At 39.3% G+C, this 27030-nt stretch overlaps 3 protein-coding genes across 9 annotated transcripts in view; 1 reads left to right on the forward strand and 2 right to left on the reverse strand.

Moving 5' to 3' along the window:
* The first annotated feature begins 840 nt into the window (after positions 1-840).
* On the forward strand, positions 841-5008 carry chrm4b (cholinergic receptor, muscarinic 4b). 3 transcript variants are annotated; one of them, XM_024281007.2, is made up of 3 exons: positions 841-970; positions 1409-2286; positions 4188-5008. In XM_024281007.2, the coding sequence occupies exons 2-3, from the start codon at positions 1414-1416 to the stop codon at positions 4557-4559; spliced, it is 1245 nt and encodes a 414-aa protein (XP_024136775.1). In that variant the 5' UTR covers positions 841-970; positions 1409-1413; the 3' UTR covers positions 4560-5008. The 3 variants fall into 3 exon arrangements, with proteins under 3 accessions (XP_024136775.1, XP_024136776.1, XP_024136774.1); XM_024281008.2 differs by lacking the exon at positions 841-970 and having other exon boundaries at positions 1293-2286; positions 4188-4588; positions 4680-5008; XM_024281006.2 differs by lacking the exon at positions 841-970 and having other exon boundaries at positions 1293-2286.
* Positions 5009-7441: 2433 nt separating this feature from the next.
* Positions 7442-15246, reverse strand: mdkb (midkine b). Its single transcript, XM_024281040.1, has 5 exons — positions 15091-15246; positions 12021-12103; positions 11128-11301; positions 9366-9524; positions 7442-7830 (listed from the first exon to the last, which is right to left on the reverse strand). The coding sequence occupies exons 2-5, from the start codon at positions 12100-12102 to the stop codon at positions 7814-7816; spliced, it is 432 nt and encodes a 143-aa protein (XP_024136808.1). The 5' UTR covers position 12103; positions 15091-15246; the 3' UTR covers positions 7442-7813.
* Positions 15247-19896: 4650 nt separating this feature from the next.
* Positions 19897-27030, reverse strand: part of dgkzb (diacylglycerol kinase, zeta b) — a 62866-nt gene continuing 55732 nt past the window's right edge. For 2 of the 5 annotated variants that reach the window (XM_024280980.1, XM_024280978.2), the window contains exons 28-34: positions 25819-25887; positions 25589-25623; positions 25394-25437; positions 25122-25242; positions 24341-24377; positions 24167-24266; positions 19897-20779 (exon numbers count right to left, since the gene is read on the reverse strand). In XM_024280980.1, coding sequence (XP_024136748.1) covers positions 20663-20779; positions 24167-24266; positions 24341-24377; positions 25122-25242; positions 25394-25437; positions 25589-25623; positions 25819-25887 — 523 coding nt within the window. In that variant the 3' untranslated portion in view covers positions 19897-20662. Of the gene's footprint in view, positions 20780-24166; positions 24267-24340; positions 24378-25121; positions 25243-25393; positions 25438-25588; positions 25624-25818; positions 25888-27030 lie in introns of those variants that run through there. The other 3 variants (XM_024280979.2, XR_002920197.2, XR_002920196.2) reach the window with 3 other exon arrangements.

Consider the following 27030-nt stretch of genomic DNA (forward strand, 5'->3'; position numbering starts at 1 on the left):
AACTATTGTGGAATATGTCTATAATTTAAGATATAGAATTTATCCGCTACATATATTATTCTTCAATTTAAAAGACTGTGTTTTGTGCATGAACAACCCAAATTATTGAGACTTGAGGGAAATAGAAATTAAATATTTTTATTGAGTGTATGGCCGCCATTTTTTATTTTTCTCTTGGGCAAACATGCTTTTTGGAGGTTCATTCATGCCAAGTTTGTCGCTTTAACCACAAAATGCATGATTTGTCAAAACTATCAACCTAACCAGGTGGTTTCGGTTTCATATATTTAGAATTGCAAAAGAAGAAATGTTTTGAAAAAGATGGGCGGAATAAAATATAATAAAGACGCCCAACAGAACACCTGTTCCTGATTGAGTTCAGCTATCCGGCAATCAACTCAAAAGTAACAAAAGTTATTTTGCTTACAAAATTCTATCTGTCTGACAGCAGAGATGAGAACTTTTATATTTATTATCTTTAATCAAAACATTAATATTAAGATGTTGGACTTACAGTGTTTCAGCATTAAAGATTCAAAGTTAAACTGTGGCGGACAAACAGGAGAGTCGATTATATTCAAAGTCTCTAAAACGAGCAGGTTGGTTATTTATTCCTATTGGGTTAGCAGTGGAACCTGATGGAAATTTAATATTACATTTGTTTCAGTAACATATTCATTTTGTTTGAATTAATAATGCAGCCATCTTGATTTCTTGGAGTTGTGACTGATTGAACTTTAAACCCTGAGCAAACACATTGAAACTGGAGGGGAATTCGGTCTGATCAGGCCTCCCCCACCATTCTCCAGCAGATCTTTAAACTGAAAATTTAATTAAATCCACTGCTGAAGAGGCTCAAGGCGGAGCGAATGAGGATGATGACGAGTGAGGCCTTCCTCAGCGCCATATAAACGACCGAAGCAACAGATGACGATGATAATGATGAAGTCGTGAAGCTGCAGAATCGAAGGTAAGCTTTGTCAAAAATTCTATTCTTTGCACAGTTTAAACTGATTTGATTAAAATAATTTGATGGAAATTTTTATTTTATTGCAGTGAAATAGAAAGACGACTTTAATCAGTCGAATGCATGAACAAAATGTCTCAGTGGCTGTTTTTTTAATGCACTTAAATGATAAAATGTCATTTTTTTATTTGTCATTTGTGTAAATTTACATGCACTACATTTATCAATTTATCTCAATGATTGGCTAACATTATTATTTAATGTGGTTTTATTGCAAAAATAATAGTATATGGAGTAGCAATGCAGTAATTAAAACGATCAGTATGAAATAGATGCAGAAACTCATATTTACATTGATATCTGTCTTCAATGCCCAAGCTAGAACCTGAATCCTGTTCTGGTTCTGGTTCAGACTGAACACCTGTGTTTGTGTGTTTGTAGGAAACATGAGCCTGACTCTAGATCTGGACCTGAACACCTCAGCTTGGCCCAGTTCCTGCACCAACGTTTCGAGCCAGCCTGACGTCAGAAGAACACACCTGAGCACAGCTCAGCAGGTCCTCGTCGTCATGGTAACCGCCTCCCTCAGTGTGGTCACCGTCCTGGGAAACTTGCTGGTCATCCTGTCGGTGAAAGTGAACAGCTGCCTGCGGACGGTCAACAACTACTTTCTGCTGAGCTTGGCAGCGGCCGACCTGATTGTAGGTCTACTGTCCATGAACCTATACACGCTGTACCGGGTTCGGGGGCGATGGCCCCTGGGGGCCGCCCTCTGCGACACCTGGCTTGTTCTGGACTATGTAGTGAGCAGTGCTTCCGTGATGAACCTCCTGCTCATCAGTTTGGACCGGTATCTCTGCATGACACGACTGCAAAGGTACTCTGCGTGGAGGACAAGAAAGATGGCTGGCCTGATGATCGGCGCCGCCTGGCTACTGGCTTTCCTGCTGTGGGCCCCCGCCATCCTTTGCTGGCAGTCAGCTGGTAGCAGACGCGTGGTCCCAGACGGCCAGTGTTACATCCAGCTGCTGGCCAGCCCGGCAGTGACTCTGGGGACTTCGCTTCCTTCCTTTTACCTGCCGGCTTTCATCATGATCGTGTTGTACGGGCGCCTGTCAGCTGCCAGTCATGCACGTTTGAGCGCGCTCCAGGTGGAGCAGGCCACGCCCAGCACACCTCGCTTCTTCTTCCAAGACTTTCTCCTCAAACGTCACAGTTCTGTAACCAGCGACCAAGACTTAGAGTCATCGGTGAAGCGGAACAACAGCATCCACAAGGAGATCAGAAGGTCTGTGGAGATGGAGGGCTGGAGACATGTGGTACGTGAAGCTCCGCCTCCTGAAGGTTCCTACTCCACCTCACAGGAGCCTAAAGGGCTGGAAATTGATTATAATTTCAAGCTATTTGATTCGATTCACAAGAGCCTGAATCGATTTGATTCTGATTTTTGTCGATTCTTCAATTCAACTGAATTTGGAGTTTGCACATTTATACACATTTATTTAGAAATACATTAATAATCTACTACTTGTTTTGAATATATTTATGTTAATCTGATTCAGTTCACATACTTTGAAATGTATTAGTGAAATATTGAGATTGTTATTTGCATTCAGTGTTACATGGATTCTTTAAAGGAGAAGTTCTAACAAAAATGTTCAGATCATTAACAAAACATTGTTCTGATTCTCCTGGAGGACATTTCAGTTTGGCCACTAGGTGGCGATCGCGCTGTAGAATTACACCTTATTTCCAAAGGAGAAGACAGTATAAGTAAAAAACTGTGTTTTGGACCACAAATGGTTACTTTAAAAAGTATTTCTTTTAAAGAGTTTGGAAAATTCATGTCTGTAAGTTTATAAAGATGTTCATTTAGTCAACAATGTATGTTTAGGTCAAGAGTTAGCATTAGCCGTCCTATGGGAAATTCCATTAAACGTTAGCATCAAGCTAGCAGACTTTAGCTTTATGTACTAAATTGATTTATATTTTTCTGAATAGATTATTGACCTGTTAAACTTAAATAGATTCAAAACGATTAATCGATTTTATTAACCTGGCCTTATCTGAGCCTGATCCTTGGGCTGTGTGGGGCCCTTGGCAAAAAATGAATTTGGCGCCCCCTGCAGGATCGTAGATTAAGACATTCAGGCAGAGGCTTGAACCTGGGATACTTAAGAGGAAAGTATGGGGATTTCAGCTGTTAAAGGTGTTAAAAAACTACATCCCCAGTAAATTTGTTCTTTTTTTACCAAAATGCAGCAATTTTATGTACTTAAAACACACAAACCTCTGCTTTGAGCACGTGTTTCCTCCTCTTCGTTTTTGTCACTCTTAAAGCACTAACAGCTATTACTTTTTCATTTTATTTTATATAAAATAAGTGGTACTCCAAACTGTTTTACAAAAAAAAAGATATATAATCATTGTGACTTGTAAGGCTGCAACGATTATTTGACTGAACAACTATTAAAATATTCGACGACTAATTTAATAGTCGTTACTTTATGTTACATGGAGTCAGAGTGTAGTAAAGTTGAACACAGTTGTGAGAGTTCAGCACCAAAAATGTACTTTTTTAAAATATTTTACTCAGTGAGACCAAAGCTTTATCTTTTGTGAAAAATAGTTGCTTTGTTTCAAATGTCAACCTCATTTAATTTAACTCTTTAAAACCTGATGAGTCGCCGGTGACACTTAAACACAAAATCTTTAACGCACGGTAACTTTTCAACCGTTAACACGATACTTCCAGTAGATTGTGAAGGAGAAAATTTATTCCTTCACAATCTACTGGAATTATGGTGTTAACGGTTGAAAAGTTACAGTATATCAAGGAACAGAAACACTGGAGCTTTAGTGTTAAAGGGTTAATCTTCTTTTAATACCAGTAACTAATGAAGGAAATAGGCTCCATGATTCATTAAAAGTTTAATAAACTATTATCCTAATTGTCTTTATTTTTAGTTCGTTAAAAGCTAATGATGTTTAAGATCTGTGCTTAAATCCACTTTGTGCATGACCCGATTAGTAATCTAAAAAAATCTGTGATTAGTCAACTATCAAAATAATTGCTTGTGGTAGCTCTAGTGATATGGTGCCCCCTCCAGCGCATGGCGTCCTAGGCGGCTGCCTAGGTTGCCTGTGCTTAGGGCCGGCACTGATCTAAGCAGATGAACCAGTCACTCTGAATCACACTAATTTGATTCTTGTCTCTTAGGTTGTGGATGACGAATCCACCAACAACGAGACAGATCTACTATCGAGAAAAGACCACCACTGGCGGGCCTCAGAGGCGCTCTCCACCTTCAGGTGTCAGGAGAGAAGGAGGCAGCGGGTCATGGCGAGAGAGAGGAGAGTCACCAAAACCATCCTGGCCATCCTGCTGGCTTTCATCTTCACCTGGACGCCGTACAACATCATGGCCGTCGTCGCCACCTTCTGTCACATCTGCATCCCGGACGTGCTGTGGAGCCTGGGTTACTGGCTGTGCTACGTCAACAGCGCCATCAACCCCGGCTGCTATGCTCTGTGCAACGTCACCTTCAGGAGGACCTTCTGCAGCCTGCTGCACTGCAGGAAGCTTTACTGACAATGACATAATGGCTGTTTATTATTCAGGTGAACTTAAACCTGAGTTCAGTGAGCTTTAATAGTGTCTTCAAATAAATGTTTTTGAATATACAAATTCAAAAAAACTGTCCTTTTCTAGGACATATTTTCTGCAGCGCAGCAGGAGTTCATTAGAAATTCATCTCTGAGTTGTTGGTGAGACTGTTGACGTGGTGCAACTCTGCCCCTCTTCCCTTCCCCATTGATGAAAGTCTGATCCAGATGCCAGCTGGGACAAGGAAAACAAAGACATACATGGATCTAGGCGTCTACATGTAGATGCAGCAGAAATGAACGCTTTTCCAACACCCTATTTTTGTCTTCTCGTGATTTACATCAATTTGAATCAAGAAATACCCGGAAATGCAATTTTATACTTCATTTTCTTAATATATGTCCTCCATTATCAAAAAAAACAAAACAAAAAAATGCCACAAGAACATGTTAACAACACCAAAAATGTGAGTCTCATCAGAGTGGGTCTTTGTTTAATCAAACTTCATAGTTTAGAATCCATTATTAAAAGTTGACGATAAAAGACCCAATCTATAGGAAGTATGATATGAGGATCTATTTGAAAAAAATATTAGTGAATCCAGCACATTCAGCAGCATGAGCTCTCAGTAATATTTCATTTATGATCTGTTAAGTCTGGTCAAAGAATCTGATGTTCTCCAGAGGACCACATGGTGGCATCTTTGCATCTTCCTCTTAGAGATATAAGCTTGTGTGCTGCTGTCACATATTTAAAATTCTGGACATGGTCTTGGAAAATGACACAGAACAACAACTCTCTTGTACTACCTTCCTCAAAAGCCCAACCAAAGAGCTTTACAGTCACAGTTCCATTCACACACGATGGGAGTCGAACCTGCAATCTTCCAACCAGAGGTCGACCGACCCTACTGCTGCACTACGGTTGTATTGTAGACCCAAGACTCTGTGGACTTCCTCCTGCGATTTGAAACTTTGTCTTGTTCTTTTTTTTTTGTCACGACAAGAGAACATCAAAGTATTGTAGATTCTGGGTTTTTGTGTTTTTTTTTAAACCAGGTGTGTAACTGTTGGGAATGGAGTTGCTCCATTACAGCCTGGTGTTCCTAATGGATCATGTAAGGCTATAACCCGAAAGTGAACTCCGGAATCAATGATGTTTTCGACTACTTATTCCAAGAAATGATGTGTCTAATGTTCCCTGTATTAAGTTGGGAAATGTACCACGGTACCATGACCTTTCCGGATCACATTGTCCAGCCAAGTTAAATGTCATAAGGACAGAAGATGGGAAACAGACGTGCGGTTTGATCTCCCTAATGAGAATTATTTCACCACATATGGTTTGTCAACTTCTCCAGTAGGATGGGCCACGAAAACATGTTTTTGTCTCATAAGGATAAAGTCTGGGGCGAGCAGAGATTCGGGGCTTCAACAAAAATCTGAGTGGTTACACTGAGAGAATTTCTAATTTTATTCATGAATAAAGACCCTTTTGAGCAGACAGCAGATTCGGATTTTTCATTTTGATTCAACTCATTTTTGTCCTCAACATAACGATTGATTGACTTAATTGATGATTTGATTTATTTTCCTACAATCCAACCAGATTGATCCATCTGAGGCAAATTGTTAATCAAATCAACCTTATACATTATAAAATAGTTTCAAAGTCAATTATAATATATTGGAAAATCGTTACATCATTACAGCCCAATGTATGGAAACCATTTGATTATCTTAAGAAATACAAGGAATCTGGAAAACTGCACTGTTTTTAAAACACTTCTTAAAACCCGTTTTTATTTTTTTTGACACAGCATGAGACTCTGCTCTGGTGGTGTGTTTTACTGTTTTATCTTTGTTTTTATCTGCTGTTTTTATGTGACTTACTTATACTTTTTATTTTTAAGTCTACTTTCTATCTGTATCTGTTTTAATATTTTGGTTATTTTTACTGTTCTTTGAACTTTTAATGTACAGCGGCTTGTTTAGTCGTGGTTATCTGAAGGGCGCTATATTAGTTAATTAAACTTAAACTGTTTAGTAGGTATTTATCTGAGTCACACTGGTTGAAGTTTTGGCTAAAGATGTCCTGGCTCAGTTTTAGGTTAGTGAATTGGATCGTTCAAAATAAACCAATATTGACTATGGATTGGATCAGCAACCACAAAATGATGTGAATCAAATGTTGTTAAAATGAATTGTTCCACCAGTATTCAAGGGAAAAAAGAGCGACCTAGCATGAAATCTGGTGATGTTGCAATTGGGTTCTAAAAATAGCGTTGGATTTATTTGATGGTTGTGGTTTGGCCTCAATGTCAGCTTCTTGAGAAGGTCTGGTATCAGTCTGGGTGGGTTGAGGGGCTCCTGTTGTGAGCAGAACCACAGAATGTAGGTCCATGATGTAGATCTGAGAGATGTCAACCTGTAGGAAGTTCATGAGTGTTGAAGCTCTGATTCTTTGAATACTCCTCGTTTATCAGTTTATTACAGAACAGTTTTGTGACAAACCGGTTCAGCTTTGCTTCATGAAACTGTCATTAAAAAAATTCTTTCAGGTAAACAGTCAAAACAAAAACACACCATGAAGAGTTCCCACTCAGATCAGACGTTTTACTTACGACTGAAAGCAGATTAAATGTCATTTCAGTTTATTAAGTAAAGAAAATTCCGTTTTTACTGAACGTTCTGATGCCTGGACAGCAGAAAGGGGTTATACTGCCCCCTGCTGGGTCTGCAGTGGCACTTACCACTCGAACTGTGAAAACAGTTTTGTTTTATCTGACATCATTGTGGCTCTAAACGCAGCACAGACAGGTGTGGCCGTCTCAGGTGAGTTTAAAAAAACACACAATGACTCCAGCACAAAACAATGTAAAGAATTTAATGTGTTCATTTGTACATCATTGATAATCTGCAGTTCCAAAAATAGATTTAACATTTTTTTTCTCAGTTCAGATCATTATAAACCAAAACTCTGGACTATCCAGAAGGGGGCGACACTGAGTATCCATTTCGGTTCTCAGGTTAATCTAGTCTGAGCTAATGGAGAAGTTTTTAAACTATCGACTACAGAAAAGAAAGTTATGATGCTGAAGACATCTACAACAGCTTTACACTCCAATCCGAACAAAGAAAAACTGGAAAAAGAAAAAGTAGGAGGAGGAAGGAGTCTCTCTGTCTTTGTGTTGGACAAAAGTAAGACGATCCTTCGGCTGAAGGAGGACGTCCTGGTCTTCAGGTGGACTTCTCACCTGCAGACAGACGGACGGTTAAAGGGATTTGTAATGTGGTCAAATATAAACACTGAATTATGTAAAAACCAAATGTTCGATATCACTACAATGATTAAATTAGCAGTAAACATGATTATTATTGCAATTATTATTAATTAAATAGTAATAAATATTATTACTATTTATTTACCGATTAACTAAATTAAAATGTGTTATTAAAGTATTATAGTTGTTTAATACCTCATTGAACACAAACGAACAAGAGCTATTTTTAACTAGCATCACTGGCTGAGGTTACATTTTTTTTTTAATGTTTGCAAGTTTACCGACTCCACCAGGAAACCTGACCGCTGCAAATTTATTTTTCTGTAGACCTGCCATATCTGCCGTAACAGTATAATTTAAGTTGATTTTCATTTAAATAGAACTGATGCAGTGAAATTGAAATTATGCATTAGCTATTTTTTGTTTTGCTCTTTGTTCGTGTATCGCAAGTCATATCGTCATGGTAATATTGATTACTAATTGTGCCGCTCTATGCAGCAGTCATGGAGTAGCAGAACCACATTATTTACTTTGCATCTGAGCAAAAACATTGTTAGAGAGCAAAAGTAGTACAAAAGTAGTACACCCCCCACAAAAGATGACATCATAGAAACAATCAAAAATAAATGAGGCCAAAATCTGTTATGGGGCACAAAGATAATTCAACATCCACGAATGAAACCAAAACACACGTCTTGAATTTATTGTGGCAAAGTGAAATAAGACGATTTCCATAAATAATATGGAAAAATAAAACTTTTGTTTAAGTGATCTTCACAAAATTTCACATACTTAAGCTGCCATGTTAAGTCTACAACCACAAGTAGTTTTGTTGACCAATAGGGTGGATTGGGTTTCTCTCTTTTTGTTTTATTTATTTGCTTATTTCTGTTTTTAAATGTAATAACAGAAACTTTGGCTAAAGCTGAACGAAATGATGACATCTGACGTGCACATATTCGACATGTGGGCGTGGTTACCAAAAAACCTCAATTGCCAAGAAGGAAACCAAAAATGTTCTTTAGCCAATTCTTCTAAAAATGACCTGTTTGTTACCCCCAAGACAGCATAAAATAAAATGGTTGCTATGGAGATAAAACCAAAAGAAAGGTTGCCTTTTTGACAAAACGTGGAGCTCTGACCAGGGCGCTGGGGCAGAAGGGGAGAGTGATGAGCAGCTGCTCAACCCGTGAGGGCGGTATAAAAAGAGGGTGGGGCAGGTTAATGATTATTTTTATTATAACTCATCTTCAGGGACATAAATGACTTAAATATCACATTGGAGATTATTTCATTTTTATTTTCTTAACATTTAATAAAACTGGAGACATCTTTGATAAGATTAAATGCTTTGAGAATAAAACTCCATTAAGTTTATAAAAAACTTAAAACGTTCTTCAGAAGTATATCAGAACCTCCAGACTTGAAGTTGTTCCAATGTTGGTTCCAGAGAAGCTCAGATTTCTGGACTGAAGGACGAAAGCTTCAGTGGAGTTCTGCTGCCTTACCTCGGGTCTTCTTGACTTTGGGGGAGCAGGGTTTGGACACCTTGACGGTGGTCTGGCACTCTGCGTTGAACAACACTCGCTTCAGCACCCCCGAGCGCGTCTTGGTGTTGGTGGCGGCGTCGCAGGGGCTCCACTGCCCAAACTTGTACTTGCAGTCGCCTGAGAAGACACCAGATGAAAAACAACCAGCAAACCAGTGAAAAAATGTTATCTTCAGATTTGCTAAAGTTATTGTCTGTTGGTTTACTCACTTTCAGTGCAGTTTTTCTAAGTGATCACTAAAGAAGGACTAAAAGATGTTGTATGTTTTTCCACCTTAGACACGAAATCCCAAAAATGATTAGAAATGAACTTGTCACCTGGGTCATTTTAAATTCAACCCCGTAACGGGACAATCGGACTCTTCTAGATCTCTTCTCGTCCTGTACTCTTTTTGCTCTTCTGCATTTAATTTAGCCATCTGTTATGAGAACATGAAATAAAAGAGAAAAAAAGTGGTTTGCTGGCTTAAGAGCAGTCTAACCATTACATTATTCAAGTGAGCTTTGTTACAGGGTTGAGTATTTTAGCTAAAAGTTGTCATATGTCTAAATTTGCTAGGATATGGAGCTACATACAAGAAATTACTTTATTTTTCAAACAAATTATTTACTTTTTTTCAAACAATAGTAAATATCATTTATGTGTGTAGCAGAGTCGAAAGGTTGAGCTTGATTATATCAATCTGACAAAAGAAAATATGAAATATAGATATGAAAGTTTAGAGTATGAGCTGGAATAAATCAGGGATGTCACTTCCTGGTTTCTGAAGAAGTTGGACTGAACCATTGTTTTTTTTTTTAAGTGGGGGGATTGATAGGCTGTTATGGTGTTGAATAAAACTGAGGGACATGATTAAATAGTGCAATTATATAAAGATTCATGTATTTTTCTCTTTTTTAGGTTAAAGTAAACGGGCAAATTACCATGTTAGCAGAAAGAAGTTGAGGTTATTGGCTATAAAAGTCACTTTGGTTGGCGGGGACATTCTTATTTGGCTGAATTTTTCAAAACATCATTTTTAAACTATTTTTGTGTGCTATAATGAAGAGACATGTGGATCTTTCTATTTTAAAATGCATTTTATGGCTTAATTTATATTTAAAAAAACATTGAAGTAGACATGCAGGACACTAAAGTGCTCTGATTTCAGAGAATCACCCAGCTAAATCCCGAACATTTTTTCTCAGCCAATCATAATCCTATTTTTGCCTGAATAAGATGCTGACGTCTCCTTTGACTGATGATTATGAGCGCTAGTGTTGTGGCAGAAATTTGAATGTATCTGCTGTAAATCTAAGTATTGTTCACAGTGTTTTTGAACAATTTATTGTGGGATTTGGTTTGTGTTTATTCACATATTAGGATTTATTGGAAACAGTGTAATTGTGAAATTTCTAGAATTTCAAGAACATTTTCCGCCTATGTATTATGGAATGGAAATGCAGCTATAGACGTTCATCTTTCTACATTCTAGGCATCTCGCTGGCCCTCCTCCGCTCCGTTTCCACCCAGACTGATGCTTTGTCATGGACTGGACCTCAACCACCATCAGCATCTAGACTCTGAGTTTATCCCAACAGCATGCATGACGTCATCAGCCCAGACTCTAATCGCCACAGACTAGACATATTTCCTGCATATCTTATGCAAAAAATCTTTATTTATTCCCATTCCTAAGATCTCTCCTTCTGAAAACGAAGTGTGTGTGAGTCTTTCTTACTGATGTCCTTCTTCCAGTTGCAGGGAATCTTGCAGTGGATCTTTTCTGTGCGGCCGTTACACGTGGACTCCCTCAGACCTTCTCCACAGTCTCCCTGTTCCGGCACACACTTCCCAAACTGGGTTTCTGCGAGTGAGCACTCAGAGGTGGGCCGGGACCGGTCATGTTTTCCACCTGCAGAGAACCCGAGACGTCACACACCACAGTCAACCACGGACCCACAACAGGCAAACCTGTCGGCGTCTGAATGTTCGGTTGCTCTGCAGCTAAAAACAAAGCTGGAATCTATTAGAAACAAGTTAAAGGGGATTAAAAAAATTCAATCAGTTTGAGGACGGAAATAAAAGTTTCCTAGGAAGCACAGAGGAAGTGTCATCATGATTTGTTGATAATTCAACACAATTTATCTGTAGTGTAAATTCTTCCAAAAATCTTCCCTTTATTTAAGTCAAGTGAAGATCAACTATTAACCCTCTTAGCCCCCTCTCCCCAACATGTTTTAAAAGATCTGAAATCTTGATAAGACAAGAACAGAAACTACTCCCCCTTGTGGCCTGTCAACAAACTGCACAGTCAGGTTTGTGCTCACTTGCTTAATTACATCAGGAAAGTCTTAAATGTGTTGATGTTTGCCTGAATCTTTGAAGTATTCACAAAATATATATCAAACAAAGAAACAGATAAGAACAATCTTTCTTCTCTCTCCATTTGTGGTTCCTCCTGAATTTAAGACTTAAAGTCTAAACTGCTTCACAGTGAATGAAGGAGAGCATCAGTACACGCTGCGGCAGTGACAAACCTCCTCCTGGAGGCCAGTTTCAGTTTTGACATTGGAACAAAAGGAACCAGTTCTTTTACAGCTGCATTCCTGCTGAAGGAAGCAGGAATCTCACCTTTGTGGTTTTTGGCTCGTCTGTTGGCCTCGGCGCCGAGCGCGAGGGCCAGGAGCAGCAGCACTGAGAGCAAAAGTCGCATCCTGCAGAGGCAGAAACGTGTGTCTTCAATCACAGTCGCTTCAACGAGCACCTTTCACAGAAGCCAACCCCCCAACAACCCCCCAACTATGAAAAACTAACAACAAAACACAAACATTTACACTCCAAAAACTGAATCTTGAAATCCCAACAAAACTTGATCTTTTGTTTAAATGTTCCCAGATGATTATGCTGTTTTATGCTGAAATAAAATGCAAAAATTGGTTGTTTTTCTATTTTCTGCCGAGCAAAATGACCCACCACTGATATCCCATCATCCCCTTGTTTACAATCTCTCTTGCTAGCTTACAGCTCCTCACAACTCCAAGCTAACATTAGCGGGGCAACAAAAACAGCGAGCGATATCGGAGATATCCAGTTGTACAGTTTTAATTTAGATTCCAGCTCAGACGAGGAAAACAAAGACGAACATGGATCTATTTATCTGCAACGAATGCATCAGAATGGAGCACAGCAGGGATACGTCGGGGTGCCCATCTCAGTCACAAATGAGATCTTTTTCATTTGGCGATTTTTTTTTTATTTGCTTTAAACACAGAAATCCTCATAAATGGAGTTTTAATCTTAAATTATTTTATGTATGTTCTCCATCGTCAGAAAAATTTTCTTTGGCAAGGGTCTCTGATGTCCCATATGTTGACCCCTCCCCTGGGGGAGTGGTGAGCTGCAGACACAGCCGCGTTCAGGAACCATTTGGTGTTTTTACCCCCTAATTCAAACCTTGAGTGTCAAAGAGGAAGGCACTGGGTTCCATTTTTAGACTCTGGTATGACTCAGCCTGGGTTTGAACTCACAACCTTCTAGTTTAAAGGCAAACACTCTACTACAAGGCCACTGAACTGGTTTAAGATAGTAAAAAATACCAGTGTTTAAGAAAAAATGTGTTATATTCTGTCTTCAAAAATAATATTTTTCATAGTAAATAATCTTAGTTTAAGAAAACACTTCTCATTGACTACAATTGTTTTTGTCAGATTTTTTTTGCTAATTTGAAGACCCGTTTTGATGAAAATCACATAATTTGGTGTTTTTAACATGTTCCTGTGTTATTTTACTGATGATGGAGGGCATAACTAAAGAAAATTATGACTCAAAATACATTTCTGAGTATTTCTTTATTTAAATTGTTGTGAATCAGGATCAGATTAAAAAAACGCTGTCTGAAAAAGATGGAAGAAATACGCTGTAGGCTCCATTCTGATGCATCCGCTTGCAGACAAATAGATCCATGTATGTCTCTATTTTCCTCGTCTGAGCTAGAATCTGGATCAAAACTGTACGACTGGATAGCTTCAATATTCTTTACCATCTCTATTGTACCTGAAGTGTTAAATTGGGGGGTGTGAGGGGCTGTAAGCTAGTGGGAGAGGGAGTAAACGGGCTTACTGTGCACCAAGAGTCACACTCTCAAAGTTCTAATGAACTCCTGCCGCTCTGCAGAAACTATGTCCTGGAAATTTACATAAGTTTTTATCAAATAAAGACTTGGAACACTTTTACAACTGATATGAAGATGACTGAAGAGGGACTTAAAAGAAAACTTTTCAAATTTTCGAGACAAAAACCGTTGATACTCAGCAAACTTTGAAGACCATTTGGATAATTGAACGTTTTCATTTTTTATCAACAATAACTGTCCGTCCTCAGCCCCATTTTTGTTCAACTCTCACTTCAAATCTGGACGGTTTGATTTTATGAAACCAGGAATAAACAACTTCCTGCTGAGGAGCGCCGCGTGCTCCGCCAGATGTTTCTGACCTCATATTTTCAGCGAGATGTTGAGACATCTCCCCCTAAACAGCATTTGTGCGCTGAAAACAAAAACACAGCTGTGATCTGATCTCTGAAGCAGATGGACCAACTGAGCTCTTCTTTCAGGTCGGCCCCAAATCTCACATCGCCTAATCCCAGTAATCTGAGCATTGTAGCATCGGGATTATGAAAGTGGGCTAATGTATGCGGGCCTGCTGCCGCTGCATCACGTTTGATGGGCACGCGGGACCTGTGAAAACAGAGCGATTACCCAGAATGCCTCTGTGCTGTGAGCTGTCATTGTGGCAGAGATGACAGACTCCTCTTTCACATGTCAGCTGGCTCCTCGCTCCTCCTGCGGCCTTTAATGAAGAAAGAAGCGGCTCTCAGCAGGAACCAGGCTGTCCTCCATCAATAAGGGAGGGAGGGGGGCCGCGCTGAAAGAGCCTTTAGATTTCCCCCCTCAAAAGAATACTGAATCATTGGCCCAAAACAAAGCTGCTGGAGGCTGCGTGGGCCCGCTTCTCCTGAAGCCAACAGATTCCATGGCCCCGTCTTCCCCCCACCCTGAATGGAAACCATTTACATAAGAAAACAATCAAATCTTAGCATGAAGAAAAGGAGCGGGGTGTTCGCTTTGGTTCCCCATGAGGAGGAACATCCAGAGAACTTCCTGCTGGACCATTCAGGAACCCAAAGGGCCGACACGAGACGCAGAGGTTCACAGCAGACCTGGAAGACCCGTCCTGCAGGACCTGAAGGTCCACACCAGGGGACTGTCTGGGGGGGTGAAGACTCAACCACCACACAGGAAACAAGCACTGAACCACTGGTTTATTTCCAACTTCAGTTCAAGTCTCTAATTCAGGACTTTCAACCACTGAAAGATAATGGAGGAATTCATATTTTTGTTCATATACTCATCATGTAAAGGTTGCTAAAAGCCCACATTGCTACAGAATTTGAATTTCCTGCTCAGATTTCTGTTAAGAACATTTGGACCACACCACGATAAAGACACCCCCCACTGGTGCGCACATAAGGCGCGCGCGAGGAGCTCCTCATCTTCCTGCTCTCATCTGTCTCTGTTTACCTCCTTTAAACTAGGAGACAAACATGTTTGGTTCCTCCTCAGACATCTCCTCCTTCATAAAGAAAGGCCTCCTCACATCTTCATCTTCCTCTTGACCTGAAAAGAGGCGCGCGCGCCGCTTACCTGCGGCTGGGAGCAGCGGCGCTTCTTCGAGCTGAGAGTCTCCGTCTTCTGTCCCGGCTTCAGCTCCGGCTCACAACACCACCCCGCCACGCGCGCGCGCACCCCAGGACGCCGTGCGTGTGGACGGCGCAGGCTCCGCCTTCCTATGACGTCACGAAGTTAAAGAAGAAACCTAGAAACCTCTCTTTTTATGTAACAGGGACGGTTTTTGTGCTTGTGGGCGCGCGCTCCACAGGCAGTTCTGCTGACTCAGGTGAGTCTTAGACACGCCCACTGGACATATAAAAAAAAGAAGTGGGGAAAAGGTCACTACCAGAACAAAATCTCTAGATGAGTTTGTGACGCACAGGAGGATCGTGATCCTCTTAGGAAATGAACGTGCGTGAGTGTGTGTTGGGGGTGTTCAAGATTCAAGCCCCCTCCCCCCCCAAAAAATCTGAAATCAGGATGACATTTTTTAAAGTATATCTTCATTTAAATCGTTGTGAAGCAGGAGCAGAAGAAAAAAACAGCTGATCTGCTCCATTCTGATGCATCATCCACTTGCAGACAAACTGATCCATGCATGTCTTCGTTTTTTTTGTTTTTTTTCATCATCTGAACTGGCATCTGGCTCCAAACTGTACTGCTTTGTTGCACTTGTAATGTTGGGTTGAGGGTGTGAAGGGCTGTAAGATAGCAGCATAGAGCTGTACACACGGGGATGATGGGAAATGGAGGCAGGCTTACTCCAAGCCAACAGTCTCACCCACAAAGTTAATTTCTAATAAATTAAAGTATTTTTTTTTGTCTAAAAAAGGAATAATCCCATTTAAAAGACAGTTACTTTAAAATAGATGATCAGAACGGAAATTTAACCACTAAAGTCGGAAAGTATTGAGTATAGAAAATGATGGAAAGACAATAATTAATGACAGATTAAGTTTGTTAAGCAGATTTTTTTTTAACTGAAGCTGGAAAAAAATGCACGTCTACTGGAGAACATTTTATTGTAGGCTTTACAGCAGATAATAAAAAAACCCAGGAAAACCAGCAGACAATAAAGTAAAGTATTTCTATCTGTATACACAGTATACAGAAGCACTAACAGCAACCAACTATACACAAAAAGTATTTGCAGAAGCAGTATAGAGACACATTTATGTGAAGTAAATGTCACCTTCTGGTTCTGAAAGCTGCACTCTGTCCACATGCAGGCCAGGATGTTAAAGAGCCCACAGAGGAGCTTTAAGGAATGTCTTTTGGTTGTTTTATTGTGGGGTTTTAAGAGAGCGATCACTTTTTCCACCGACGTCCTAACTTTCCTCACAGATCTGCATTCAGAGGCAGAGCGGCCTCCAGCCATGCTGCTGTTTAGGAGGATTTCTGAAGAATGTGTTGAAGGTCTCATTTAGTCCTTGCTGCCTTTTTGACCATTGGTGTTCTTGACCCCCTTAAAAGTTGTGGATGCAAAGAGGAGTGGTATTTATAATAAATTTCTGCTGAATCTGTAACTAAACTGAAAAATTAAACTTCTTTTTATATTATTTTACTTTAAAGGAAATGTATTTATCCATAATAGATGCAAAACTATGTCCACTGAAACCCTTTAACACCTGATCCTTAAACACAAAATCTTTAACATACTGTAACTTTTGAATTGTTAACACGATTCAAAAGTTACATTAAATCAAAGAACATAAACACTGGCGCTCTGGTGTTAAAGGGTTAAGGTCCAAGTTTAAGCCACAATCAGCCTCGAATGTTCTGTTCTCTGAAGCTTTAGATCTGGTTCTTCCAGTTTTTTTCTTTTTTTTTCTTTTGGGACAAGTTGAAGTGTAAGAATGATGCTTGAGCAGTTTGTTCAAGGTAAGCACTTAAATTCCCCTTTGTCACGCCCACAAACTATGGTGATCACGCCTTTGATTGTTTCAGGTGACTGAACCAGGATGTGCTGTGTCATAAAATAAAGTTCACTGAGGAGAATTACAACTCATTTCCTGAATATCTGTTCAGGTTTATTTATCCATCTCCTCATCTTTCAGGAGAAAAGATCATCTATACTACCTGTGTCAAAGTCAAGGCCCGGGGGCCCGATCCGGCCCTCCAGATCATTTTATTTTATTGATATTAACGGCCCATGTGCTTATTTCTAACTTGTATAATTTTGACAAAATATATTTCTATGGAGATTAAAATATTGAAATTTATTTATGGTTTAAATGGATTTATTCTAATATAATATTCCTTCCTGTTTATTCCTAATTATGTTAAAAAGTTACAATTTTAAAGTTTTAAAAACTGGCATTCTTCCAGCTTTTTGGACTGTTTTACTAACATTTTCTAGGCTATTTTGGAGTTTAACAAATATTTCAGCTACATGCTAGTTGTTTTGGCTAATTTAGGCTCTTTTCATTTTTTAGGCTATTTTGAAGTTCAGCCAATATTTTAGCTACTTGCTAGCTGTTTTGGCTAATTTAGACTTATTTATAGTTTTAGGCTATTTTGGATTTAGGCTAATTTTCAGCACATGCTAGCTGTTTTAGCTAATTTAGGCTTTTTCTCAGTTTTTAGGCTATTTTGGTCTTAAGCTAATTTTCAGCATATGCTAGTTGTTTTAGCTAATAAAGGCTTTTTTCAGTTTTTTAGGCTATTTTGAAGCTTATCTATTTTTATCAGCTACATGCTAGCTGTTTTGGATAGCCTAATTTTTATTCATTTTTTATTTTTTTGTTTTTTTAGGCTAATTTGGCATTTAGCTAAAGCTATCAGCTTCAGTGTTGTCAGCCATTAGCTTCAGTGATTTCAGATATCAACTTCAGCAATTGCAGCTATCAATTTCAGCATCTTCCGCTATCAGCACTAGCATCTTCAGCGGCTAAATTCAGCCTACAGCATTTACACTAGCATTATCACATGTAATTCTACATTTCTAGTTCATAATTATGTTAAAAAGTTATGGTTTTAAAGTTTTAAAATGTAGTTTCAGTGTGCTCAATAACTGTTTATTCGGTTTGGCAGCAACCTAAAGTGTGTTTTGGATTTTGGCCCCCTGTGCAATTGAGTTCGACACTCTTGATATACAATGAATAGATGAGTGTAAAAAAAAATATTTAACAACAATAAGAACATTTCTAAAGGAAAAAATTAAACTTATCTGCAGTTTATTGATGAAAGGATTATTAGTTTCTTCTGCAGAATCCACCCTTCTTCATCATAATCTGAGTCCAATCTGTCCAGATGCTGAGTGCATCTCCTTTATGACCAAACTGTTTAATATTTGATTCCTTTGATCATCCATAAAAACTAAGGAAGAGGAACTGAACTCTGCCAGGTTCCTTTGGATCATGACAGCAGCTTGCAGCATCCACTATTTGGTTGTACAGAAATCAAATAATCCTAAATTTGAGAATCAAACCGATCCTAAAACAGGGTTCTGCAAGATTTATGGACTAAAACAGGGCTCTGCAACCCATGGCTCCACAGTGGTTCTCTCACCAAAGAAAAATAACACAATAGTAATGTTTAAAAGTAAGGGTTGCAAACTTAGCATTGATTTAAATTATTTGGTAACAAAAAGTCTGATAATTTCTGATTGCTGAGTTTATTTTATGACTTTAAAGTACATTTTATCTTTAGCTGCCTAACAATGGTTAGTGTCTATTCAGAGGGGAGTGGCTAAAATAAATAGATTTGTGTATTTTTGATATACGTTTTGACGTGGATCATTAATCAATCCTGTTTCATGTTTATGCTCCAGTTAACAGCAGTAGTAAGTAGGAAAAAGGATGAGGCTCAACAAAGTAAACCTAAAGTATAACAAGAGAAAATGTCATTTTATCTCATGTTGTTTAGGAATAATTTTGTTTCACTTGGATGTTACTGTTTGGAACAGGAAGTATTTTATTTTGAAAGAAAGTCATTAGCTCTTTCAAAAGTAAAAAAAAAAAACTTTACTTTTTGGGAAAATTCCAGTTTATCTTAGTATTTATGTATTTATTTATTCGCACCCAATAATAATTATAATTCATATTTACTATAAAAACAAAGATGTAATGATGCAGAGTACCATAACATTTTCCTAAAAGGATAAAAAAATAGTTTTGCAGCTCTTGTTAGGTTTTAAACAGTACCAAACTGGCCCAAATGGCTCTTTTACTGGCAAAGGTTGCAGACCCCTGGGCTAAAATTTAACGAGAGCTGCAAAGTCGCTACCTCAAAGTTAGAAAAATAAACTTTAATTATGTTTTTGTGGCCTCTCATTTATAAAATATATCTTTAAAATAATCTCTACAGTTGAGTTTCTTTTATTAAATGAACTTTACTTTTGAAGCCAGCCCATCCCTTCAAAATAAAATGCATCCTGCTTGATTAGATCCTGCAGCTGCAGTAGATTCACTTGGATTAAAAATGCAAAAACACCTTTTCTATCATTGTGACTTTAGTGTTTCCTCTTTTTTCTCCTTTTACTAATGAACATAAACATAACTTTGGTGTAAAAAAAAAAGTTTTTTAAACTAAATGGAATAAGATGATGTCGTTTCAATAATAATCCGCTCTGATAACAGATTAAACCTTTGACCATCATTTTGCTCAGTTTTATTGAAAATCTAGGCAGAAATGGCAAAATATAATTAAAGTAAATGAGCCAAAAAACATTATTGTTTGTATTTTTCTTATAAGCCACAATGGAGGAGAAAAAGAGCTGCATGTGGCTCCAGCGCAGGGATAGGAGACTCCAGGCCTAAAACAAAACCCAAGTGATGATGTGGAGGAGGAAGAGAACATGTGCGGTGACTCCTGGAGACACAAAGTTCACACGGGAGGATGGGCTTTGCTCAGACAGCTGCTGCTGCTGCGGCGCTTTATTGCAGGTTTTTCAGAAAAGGTGAAACCAAACAACTGCAACAAGTAAAACCAAGCAGTGATGATAATCTCATCCCGGCGCTGCAGAAGCTCACTGCTCGTCGCTTTGGCAAAACCTCTTCAAACACGGAGTCGCAGATATTTACAGGCCACAACGAAAGCGTCCCGCACGGCTGTGGGACTCCAGACAGGAGGGACTCTTCTAGGCGTCTGTCCGGAAGCAGCGCGATTATCTCTACGCACCGATCATAAATACCTTAACTCATCACTGCTTATGTTAAATACGCAACACTCGTCTCTGAGCAGAACACAAACACGTCAGAGGTCACAGAAGCTCCACAGAAGAGGCATTTGCAGCAGCTCGGACAGGAAAGTCGCAGGCGCGCCAAGGCTTCGCCGCTCCTCTGCGCCGCCTCGCCCCGACACGGGCGACCTGAGCATCCGTAGTCTGGAGATAAAAACTAGTTTGAGAAAGTTTTAGTGTCCAGAGGCTCCTCAGTTCAAACGCAGAAGCTCTTCCAGGCCACTCTGAAGCAGCCGGATCCAGAACGAAGCCGCAGACACAAAACTAAAAACTACCATCTGCTCCTGGAGCTTCCTGAGTCCAGCAGAGCAAACAAAGGAGTCCGTGAGGGAATCTGCCTCTTTCTCCTGGTCCTGTGTGGAATGAACGAATAAAAGACAGGACTGGTACAGGTCGGGGGGGTCGGATGGACCAGCTGCCGGGTCAGACCGCCGTCTCCTGGTCCTCTCTCTGGATCATCTGGTAATGTTGGCGACTCTCCAGGTAAGCAGCCAGATCCTGGTCGTTGGACTTGGCGGCGCGGTCTTTGGCAGTTTCACCCTGAAACACAAAATGTGGCTTTTAAAAGATCCACTCAGAAGAAAATAGTGTTTTGAACTAGTTCTCGTTGGGTTCTCCTCGATTCTGTGCTCCATCAAAATGCTGTTGGCAAAGCGACATCAAAGTGATGTGTACAGCGGTCTGAAAAAAGGTCGTCGTCGTGGCGATGAGCGGGGAAATACATGTTTATGTGTGAGAAAGCAGGGCTGCAGTGCAGACTGTCATGGAAATGAAGCACCTTAACCACATTTAAGCGCCCTCTTTCATCTTGTCATCACACTGAAGTGTTTCTCTAAAAAATTGGCCTTTTCCCCCTTTTATTTTTAAAGCAGCTGTTCAAGCCCCGTTCAGGCTCTGGAGAAGCCACATTTACCAATGCTGGAAATAATCTGTACTTAACTTCCTCAATCATACTTTTAGAATCTTATTAGTCAAGACACCTTTATACTATTTTTTTTGTTTATTGAAAAATATTTTTTTGTGGAAACCAGATAATATTATAGAACAAATATTTCTTAATTTACTAAAAGAAAAGTACCATGAATTTGTGGGTAAAAGCAACTTGCATATGAAATACAGTTGCACTGCTAAATGTTTTATTGCATTTTATTACAATTAAAGAAGTATTAATATTCAGGTAGAGCTGTTTCTATGTGAAAAAAAGTATAAAAAACGTTCTGGCACAGTTTTGGGAATCACCAGACTCTTGCCAATTCCCTGCCCTGATATTAAAAGTCACAACAAGAATTAAAAAAGCAAAACAAATTACAAAAAAAAACATTACTATTTAGAAACGTAATTCCAAAAAAACATATCTTCTGTCATGTCTCATGACAGAAGATACGTACATCTTCAAGCTTCTGAACAATCACTCTAAAAGTTTGATGTTTAGTCCAGACAAAACATCCTTCTGATTTCCTTCTTCTTCAAAACTCAACGTCCCCATCCAATCAGGATGTCCCTTTTGTTTTCCAAAAGTGTTGGTTTCAAGAATTTTTTTTCTAAAATTGTATTCATTTATTTGCTTTTTAATAAGTTTTTTTGTGTTGATGTGATTTGCACTTCAGGGCCACCGTAGGAAGGTCTTCAGAAGCTTCAACCTACAATGGAGAAACCAGGCGTTCCTTACAGAGCTTTCTATGTGGGAGGGGCTCGGACCCCCCCCTTCTGCTCCATCAGGAGGCGGCTGAACACCAGGAAGCTGAAGCTGCAGCTGTTTCTGCTTCCAGCGCTGTTGTTCATTCTTAGTCTGTGCTGAACGTCCTGAGAGCTGCTGCACAAACCCCAGCACGTGCACGAGAACGTGCACGGCAGGCGAGTGTGAGAACTGAATCTGTGCACCAGCCCTGACGAACACACCGAGTCTTTTCCTTCCAGGAGAAGAAAAGCTCAGATTACTGGCTGCTTCCTGTTAGCGCTGCTTCACCATGGCGACGGCGAGCAGCGTTCTTTGTGTGTGTCGAAGCGAGGGCCGGGGGACCCCGCGGCGCCCCGCTTCCCACTGACACACAACATTAATCACTTTAGAGAAGTGGGTCACATACTGGTTCACGTCCATTTAAAGTGCAGATCCGACTGCTGGCTGTTACAACAACACAACGACGCACAACAACACTGCTGGAGGCGGCGGAAAGTTGTCGCTGAGCATCCACACAAAATGACCATCCTTCACTCCTGCTGCTGTGCCAGCTCAAGACTGCAGTTACACAAAATACACAAACCTACAACAAAAATACAAAACAACCGGGAAGCTTATGAAATAATACAAATAAAACAAAAACACAAAAAGAGAATCTTAGAGATCAAACTAGAAATGCAAAATAAAAAAAAATCAACACAAACAATAGAAACACAAACAGAGATTTGAAGTTACGTACAGAGGGAGGATTTGACGCGCATTCAAGAAAGCACGTTTAGCCTATGCTGTTCACACTGGACAACCAGGGAGGGGCTTCTTCATTTTCTAATGTCTACTAGCTCATGTCCGCCACCTACTGTTGGAACAGACTTGGTGCGAAATGTTTCAAATCTTGCAATTTAAACACGGGTTGGTTTATTGAAAAACAAACAGACGTAATCAGGCTTGTAACCGTGTCTGGCTTCACCAGATAAACCATCTGTGATGCAAAGTATTTGAATATTGCGAATATTTAAACCTAATTTTTAGACATTTAAGACATTTTTGTCAGGTTTTAGGTTAAAAATTCAGATTGTTTGATGTCAGAAATGCTCTTAAGACATCTAAATGCATTTTATTAAACAGAATTACTTCTTAACGTGAAGAACTAAATCTGATATTTTTAGATTTTGGAATATAGTTTTATGTTCTAAGAAAAGAAGGATTTATGGTGTTTTATTAAGATGGATAAACTGGAGCAAAGATTGTATTCTTATTTTGTTCACATTTTGCTCTAAAATCAATCATTTTCATTTATTATACTCGTTTTTAGTCACTGTCATCAAAATGAAATACAATTACAGTAGGAACATAAAAACTAAAACAACAAAAATATTTTTGGGCTGTATGAAATTCCATTTGAAGTCATTCTATCAAAAAGCTTTTTTATCTTAGTTTTCCCTTTTTGAATGCTTGAGTGGAAGTCAAGATTTTGATTTCTTATTAGATTTTTTTGTTTAGTAAAATTACTTTTTGTATGGACAGATCATTTTACTACTTTCTAGTGATTTTCTTCTTGAGATTAGTATTCTTTTTCTACTTTTAGGCTACCTCTTTTTTCAGTGTAGCCTTTTAAGTTTGGCGAGTCCCTGGTTCGTCAAATTTGACCTGGTTAAGACTATAGTCCACCGCGTGGCGACCTAAATCCAAGTTTTTCAGCAAATTCGGAAGGTAGCCACATAGCGGCATTTGTAGTGGGGAGGCAAAAGTTGCATTTTTACATGCTGTGCAGTGAGAAAAGCCCCTCAGAACTCTAATAGTCAACATCAGTCAGTGGCAGCAGGAACTCGACGAGGCCTGTTGACATGGGACGAGACCTGGTTATTGACGAATTGCAGTTGATGCCGAGAAGAATACGTAATTGACAGAACATTTTCAGCTTTCATGCTGTCTAAAAATGTGTAAAAATATTGGGAGGTGGCCTGATTAAATCTTGATGATTCTGCGTGGTGGCTAGTGTATTTGCATTAGCTGGTGGCCACACGTTTTGTGCGTAGAGCTCAAAACCAGACTTAAAAACATGCGTTTACAAAGACTTTTCATTAGCGAAGGTTTAAAGACACAAGAAGCCGTCTGCAGACTCGCCACACCTTAAAGTGACGCAGCTTAAAAGTTTCCTTCAATCTTCTTCCTGCTCGGCGAGCTGCACCTCCTCAGCACGGCCATCAAATATTGACAAAGGAACCTGTGGAGCTTCGGCGCTCGTTTACCTGCAGGTCGGTCTTCATGAGCGAAGCCCCCGCCTCCACCAGGAAGTGGCAGATGCTCCTCTGGCAGCTGGCAGCAGCTTTGTGAAGCACCGTGGCTCCTCTGAAACATGACAGAGGAACGTCTGAGCTGCCAGTTCACCTGCATTCAGGGAAACCTGACAAACGGGGACTCACGACTCGGTGTCTGCGGCGTCAAGGTGGGACGTGGGCACTGAAACACACAAACACATCACACAGCTGACACCTACAATACCCCGTAAACAGGTTGAAGCCAAAAAAACCTGAAACTACGCCCCCAAGTGTTCAACACATGGAAACACAGCTCAGAGATGAAGTGTTGCTTAATCTAAAAGTGAGCAAGTTTTTATTATCTAATAGCTTAAAATTTGTTTTTTTTAATCAAACTTTTTAATATGTTTTGATGATTTAATACCCAAAATTTATTGTTTTTGGGTTCCAAAAAGATCACTTTGAAAACAGATAAGGTGGAACTTTTTAACGATTTTTTGTAATTTACTTGACAAAAGTTCTAGCCATGCCACACACCTGTCTAAGGTGTACCTGCCTTCAACCAACGGTAGCTGGGATAGGCTCCAGCAACTGTGATTCAGCAGGTTTTGAAGATGAATGAATGTTTTAAACTAATATAAATGTTTTTTTTATTTTTATTTCTATTATCTAAATAGTACATTTAATTCATTTGTTTTGAAGCTACGCTCTCTAAAAGGTATTTTACCGTTGTCCAGTGGGCTTTTAGACTTAATTTGACGTGTTTTTTTGTTTGTTTTTGTCTGTTCCTGTCGCAGCAATTAAAAGGAGCCACAAAATTTTTTTTTTTTTTAAAATACGATTTTAAAAATTAAAAACGATCTTCCTGGATGTCTGTTTTGAGCCTCCACCTACTACCAGATGTGGATTTTGAGTTTCCTTCCCTCAGACCTCAGTCTGCTCTCACCGTTTTCGATGAGGTACTTGACGATGTCCTTGTCTCCGGCCTCCACTGCGTGATGCAGCAGCGTGCAGCCATCCGGGTCCTGCAGCAGGAGGTCCGCTCCCTGCTGGTGGAGCTCCTTCAGCTGCAGAACAATGCAAAAGGACGGTGAGAGACTGGCCATGCCCTTGGAATGGAGCTATCAAAAGTTAATTTGGACCATTGGTGGAGGTCATGTTTGCTCCTGTGAGAGCAGAGAATGCAGAATAACTGATCACAGCTCAGTCCACACCCACCTTGCTCAGGTTCTTGTCCTTAATGGAGCTGATCAGCTCTCCATCTGAGAGGAAACAGAGCAGGACGAGAAAGCAGATGTGGAACATTTTAGGCTGTTCTACAGATTCGGAGTCACAGCAAACTGGAGCTGAACTCCAAACTTCTCGAAACGGAAAGCATGTTGAGGTTCGTGTTCTGTGGAGGCGCTGCTTTACCTTCTTTAGCATCCTGAGAGGTAGCCGTGGAGGATCTGTCACAGACGAAAAAAGGTGAGAAACCACCATGAAGAACACAGAAACTCATCTCAAGGTGCAAAAACATGCTCTTTTAAAAGAACATCTGGCTGATTTGAAGACCATGATTTGGAACATGCAGAAGCGAGAATGAAGCAATGATGCAAAGCGCACAGACAGCAGCAGCAGCAGCACTCAGAATGGATTCCTACCTAATGACGGAACTGAAAGCAGCCAGAGTGGTGTTGGAGCGGTGAACATTGATAATCTTTGCTCCTCTCCTTCAGATCACATGGACACATGTCAATCAGCGCAATACAGACACGTCAATACAAAGGTGAACAGCTGACACCTTTTACACCCGGTTCTGATCCAGTAATCAGGTTAGAAATACAACAGGTGAAGAAGAACTCATTTACAGAACAAAAATCAATGAAAACACCAGTAATCAGAGTAAACCAGGAGGTGCCGATCAATAAATGATTGATTTACTGATCAGTCAATAATGAACTCTCTGGTTTGTTTACTTCTCTACTGCAATCACAAACCATCAGAGTCCGTATGAAGTAAGAATTGGGCCATCACATTGAGAACAAGAATCACAGATTCATAAGTCAGTCATTCTTCAGTTTCACAAACAAAAATTTAAAACATTTATCATTCAAAAGAGAACAGGACTGTTTATTTTTCAAACAACCCTTAATTTTGTTAAAGTTTTTGATCAGTAATTAACATGGATAGGACATGGTTTTATTTCAAGAAAGAATCACATTAATTAGTGACTAAACATTACAGTTAATATGAAGCACCACCAAAGGCAATCAGAACAAAAAAATAAACTAAATTTGTCCAATCTATTCAATTCTCATGTGTGTTTGAGTCTTTTTTTATTTAGTTGTGTACTGTTTTAAGTAAGTCTTCAGGCTGAGACTGAACATTGAAAACTAAACATTCTAATTTGGGTTTTATTTGGTTTTCCTTCAAGCTAATAATTGCTTCTTTTTTCACTTTCCCTGGTTTTATTAAAAACAGTCGACTCATAAAAATAACTTTACATTTGAGCATCTTCAGATGTCAGTTAAAGTAAGCCAATAGTTACTTCACAAAAGTGGAATAATTACAGATTTTTATAATAAATAAAATAAAAATCCATGAATTCTAAATGTTAATGTATGACAGGGTATTAGGGCCACAAAAAATAAATTAAATTACATAAAAAGCAATATTACAAGATTTAAAGTCGTACATTTATAACTTTTTTTCTCGTAAATTTACAATACTTAAAGTCTTACATTTACGAGATTTAATGAGGTAAATTCTCGAGCAAATTCCAGCAAGTGAACATCATTGTGCAGCAGCAAAGCGACTTAACTCAATCTGGTCAAAGTGTCTTGGATTTGAACAGATAATCGGTTTGTTAAATA

Source organism: Oryzias melastigma, linkage group LG6 (assembly GCF_002922805.2).
Source record: "Oryzias melastigma strain HK-1 linkage group LG6, ASM292280v2, whole genome shotgun sequence".
In the NCBI taxonomy this organism is placed as follows: Eukaryota; Metazoa; Chordata; class Actinopteri; order Beloniformes; family Adrianichthyidae; genus Oryzias; species Oryzias melastigma.

Excerpts from the sequence above, each read along its gene's own strand:
- chrm4b (XM_024281007.2), top strand. The coding sequence starts at position 1,414 with ATGAGCCTGACTCTAGATCTGGACCTGAACACCTCAGCTTGGCCCAGT. Across the intron at positions 2,287-4,187 it reads TGGAGGGCTGGAGACATGTG|GTTGTGGATGACGAATCCAC; the intron begins GTACGTGAAGCT and ends CTTGTCTCTTAG.
- mdkb (XM_024281040.1), bottom strand. The coding sequence starts at position 12,102 with ATGCGACTTTTGCTCTCAGTGCTGCTGCTCCTGGCCCTCGCGCTCGGC. Across the intron at positions 11,302-12,020 it reads ACGAGCCAAAAACCACAAAG|GTGGAAAACATGACCGGTCC; the intron begins GTGAGATTCCTG and ends GGTTCTCTGCAG. Across the intron at positions 9,525-11,127 it reads CAACTGGAAGAAGGACATCA|GCGACTGCAAGTACAAGTTT; the intron begins GTAAGAAAGACT and ends GTGTCTTCTCAG.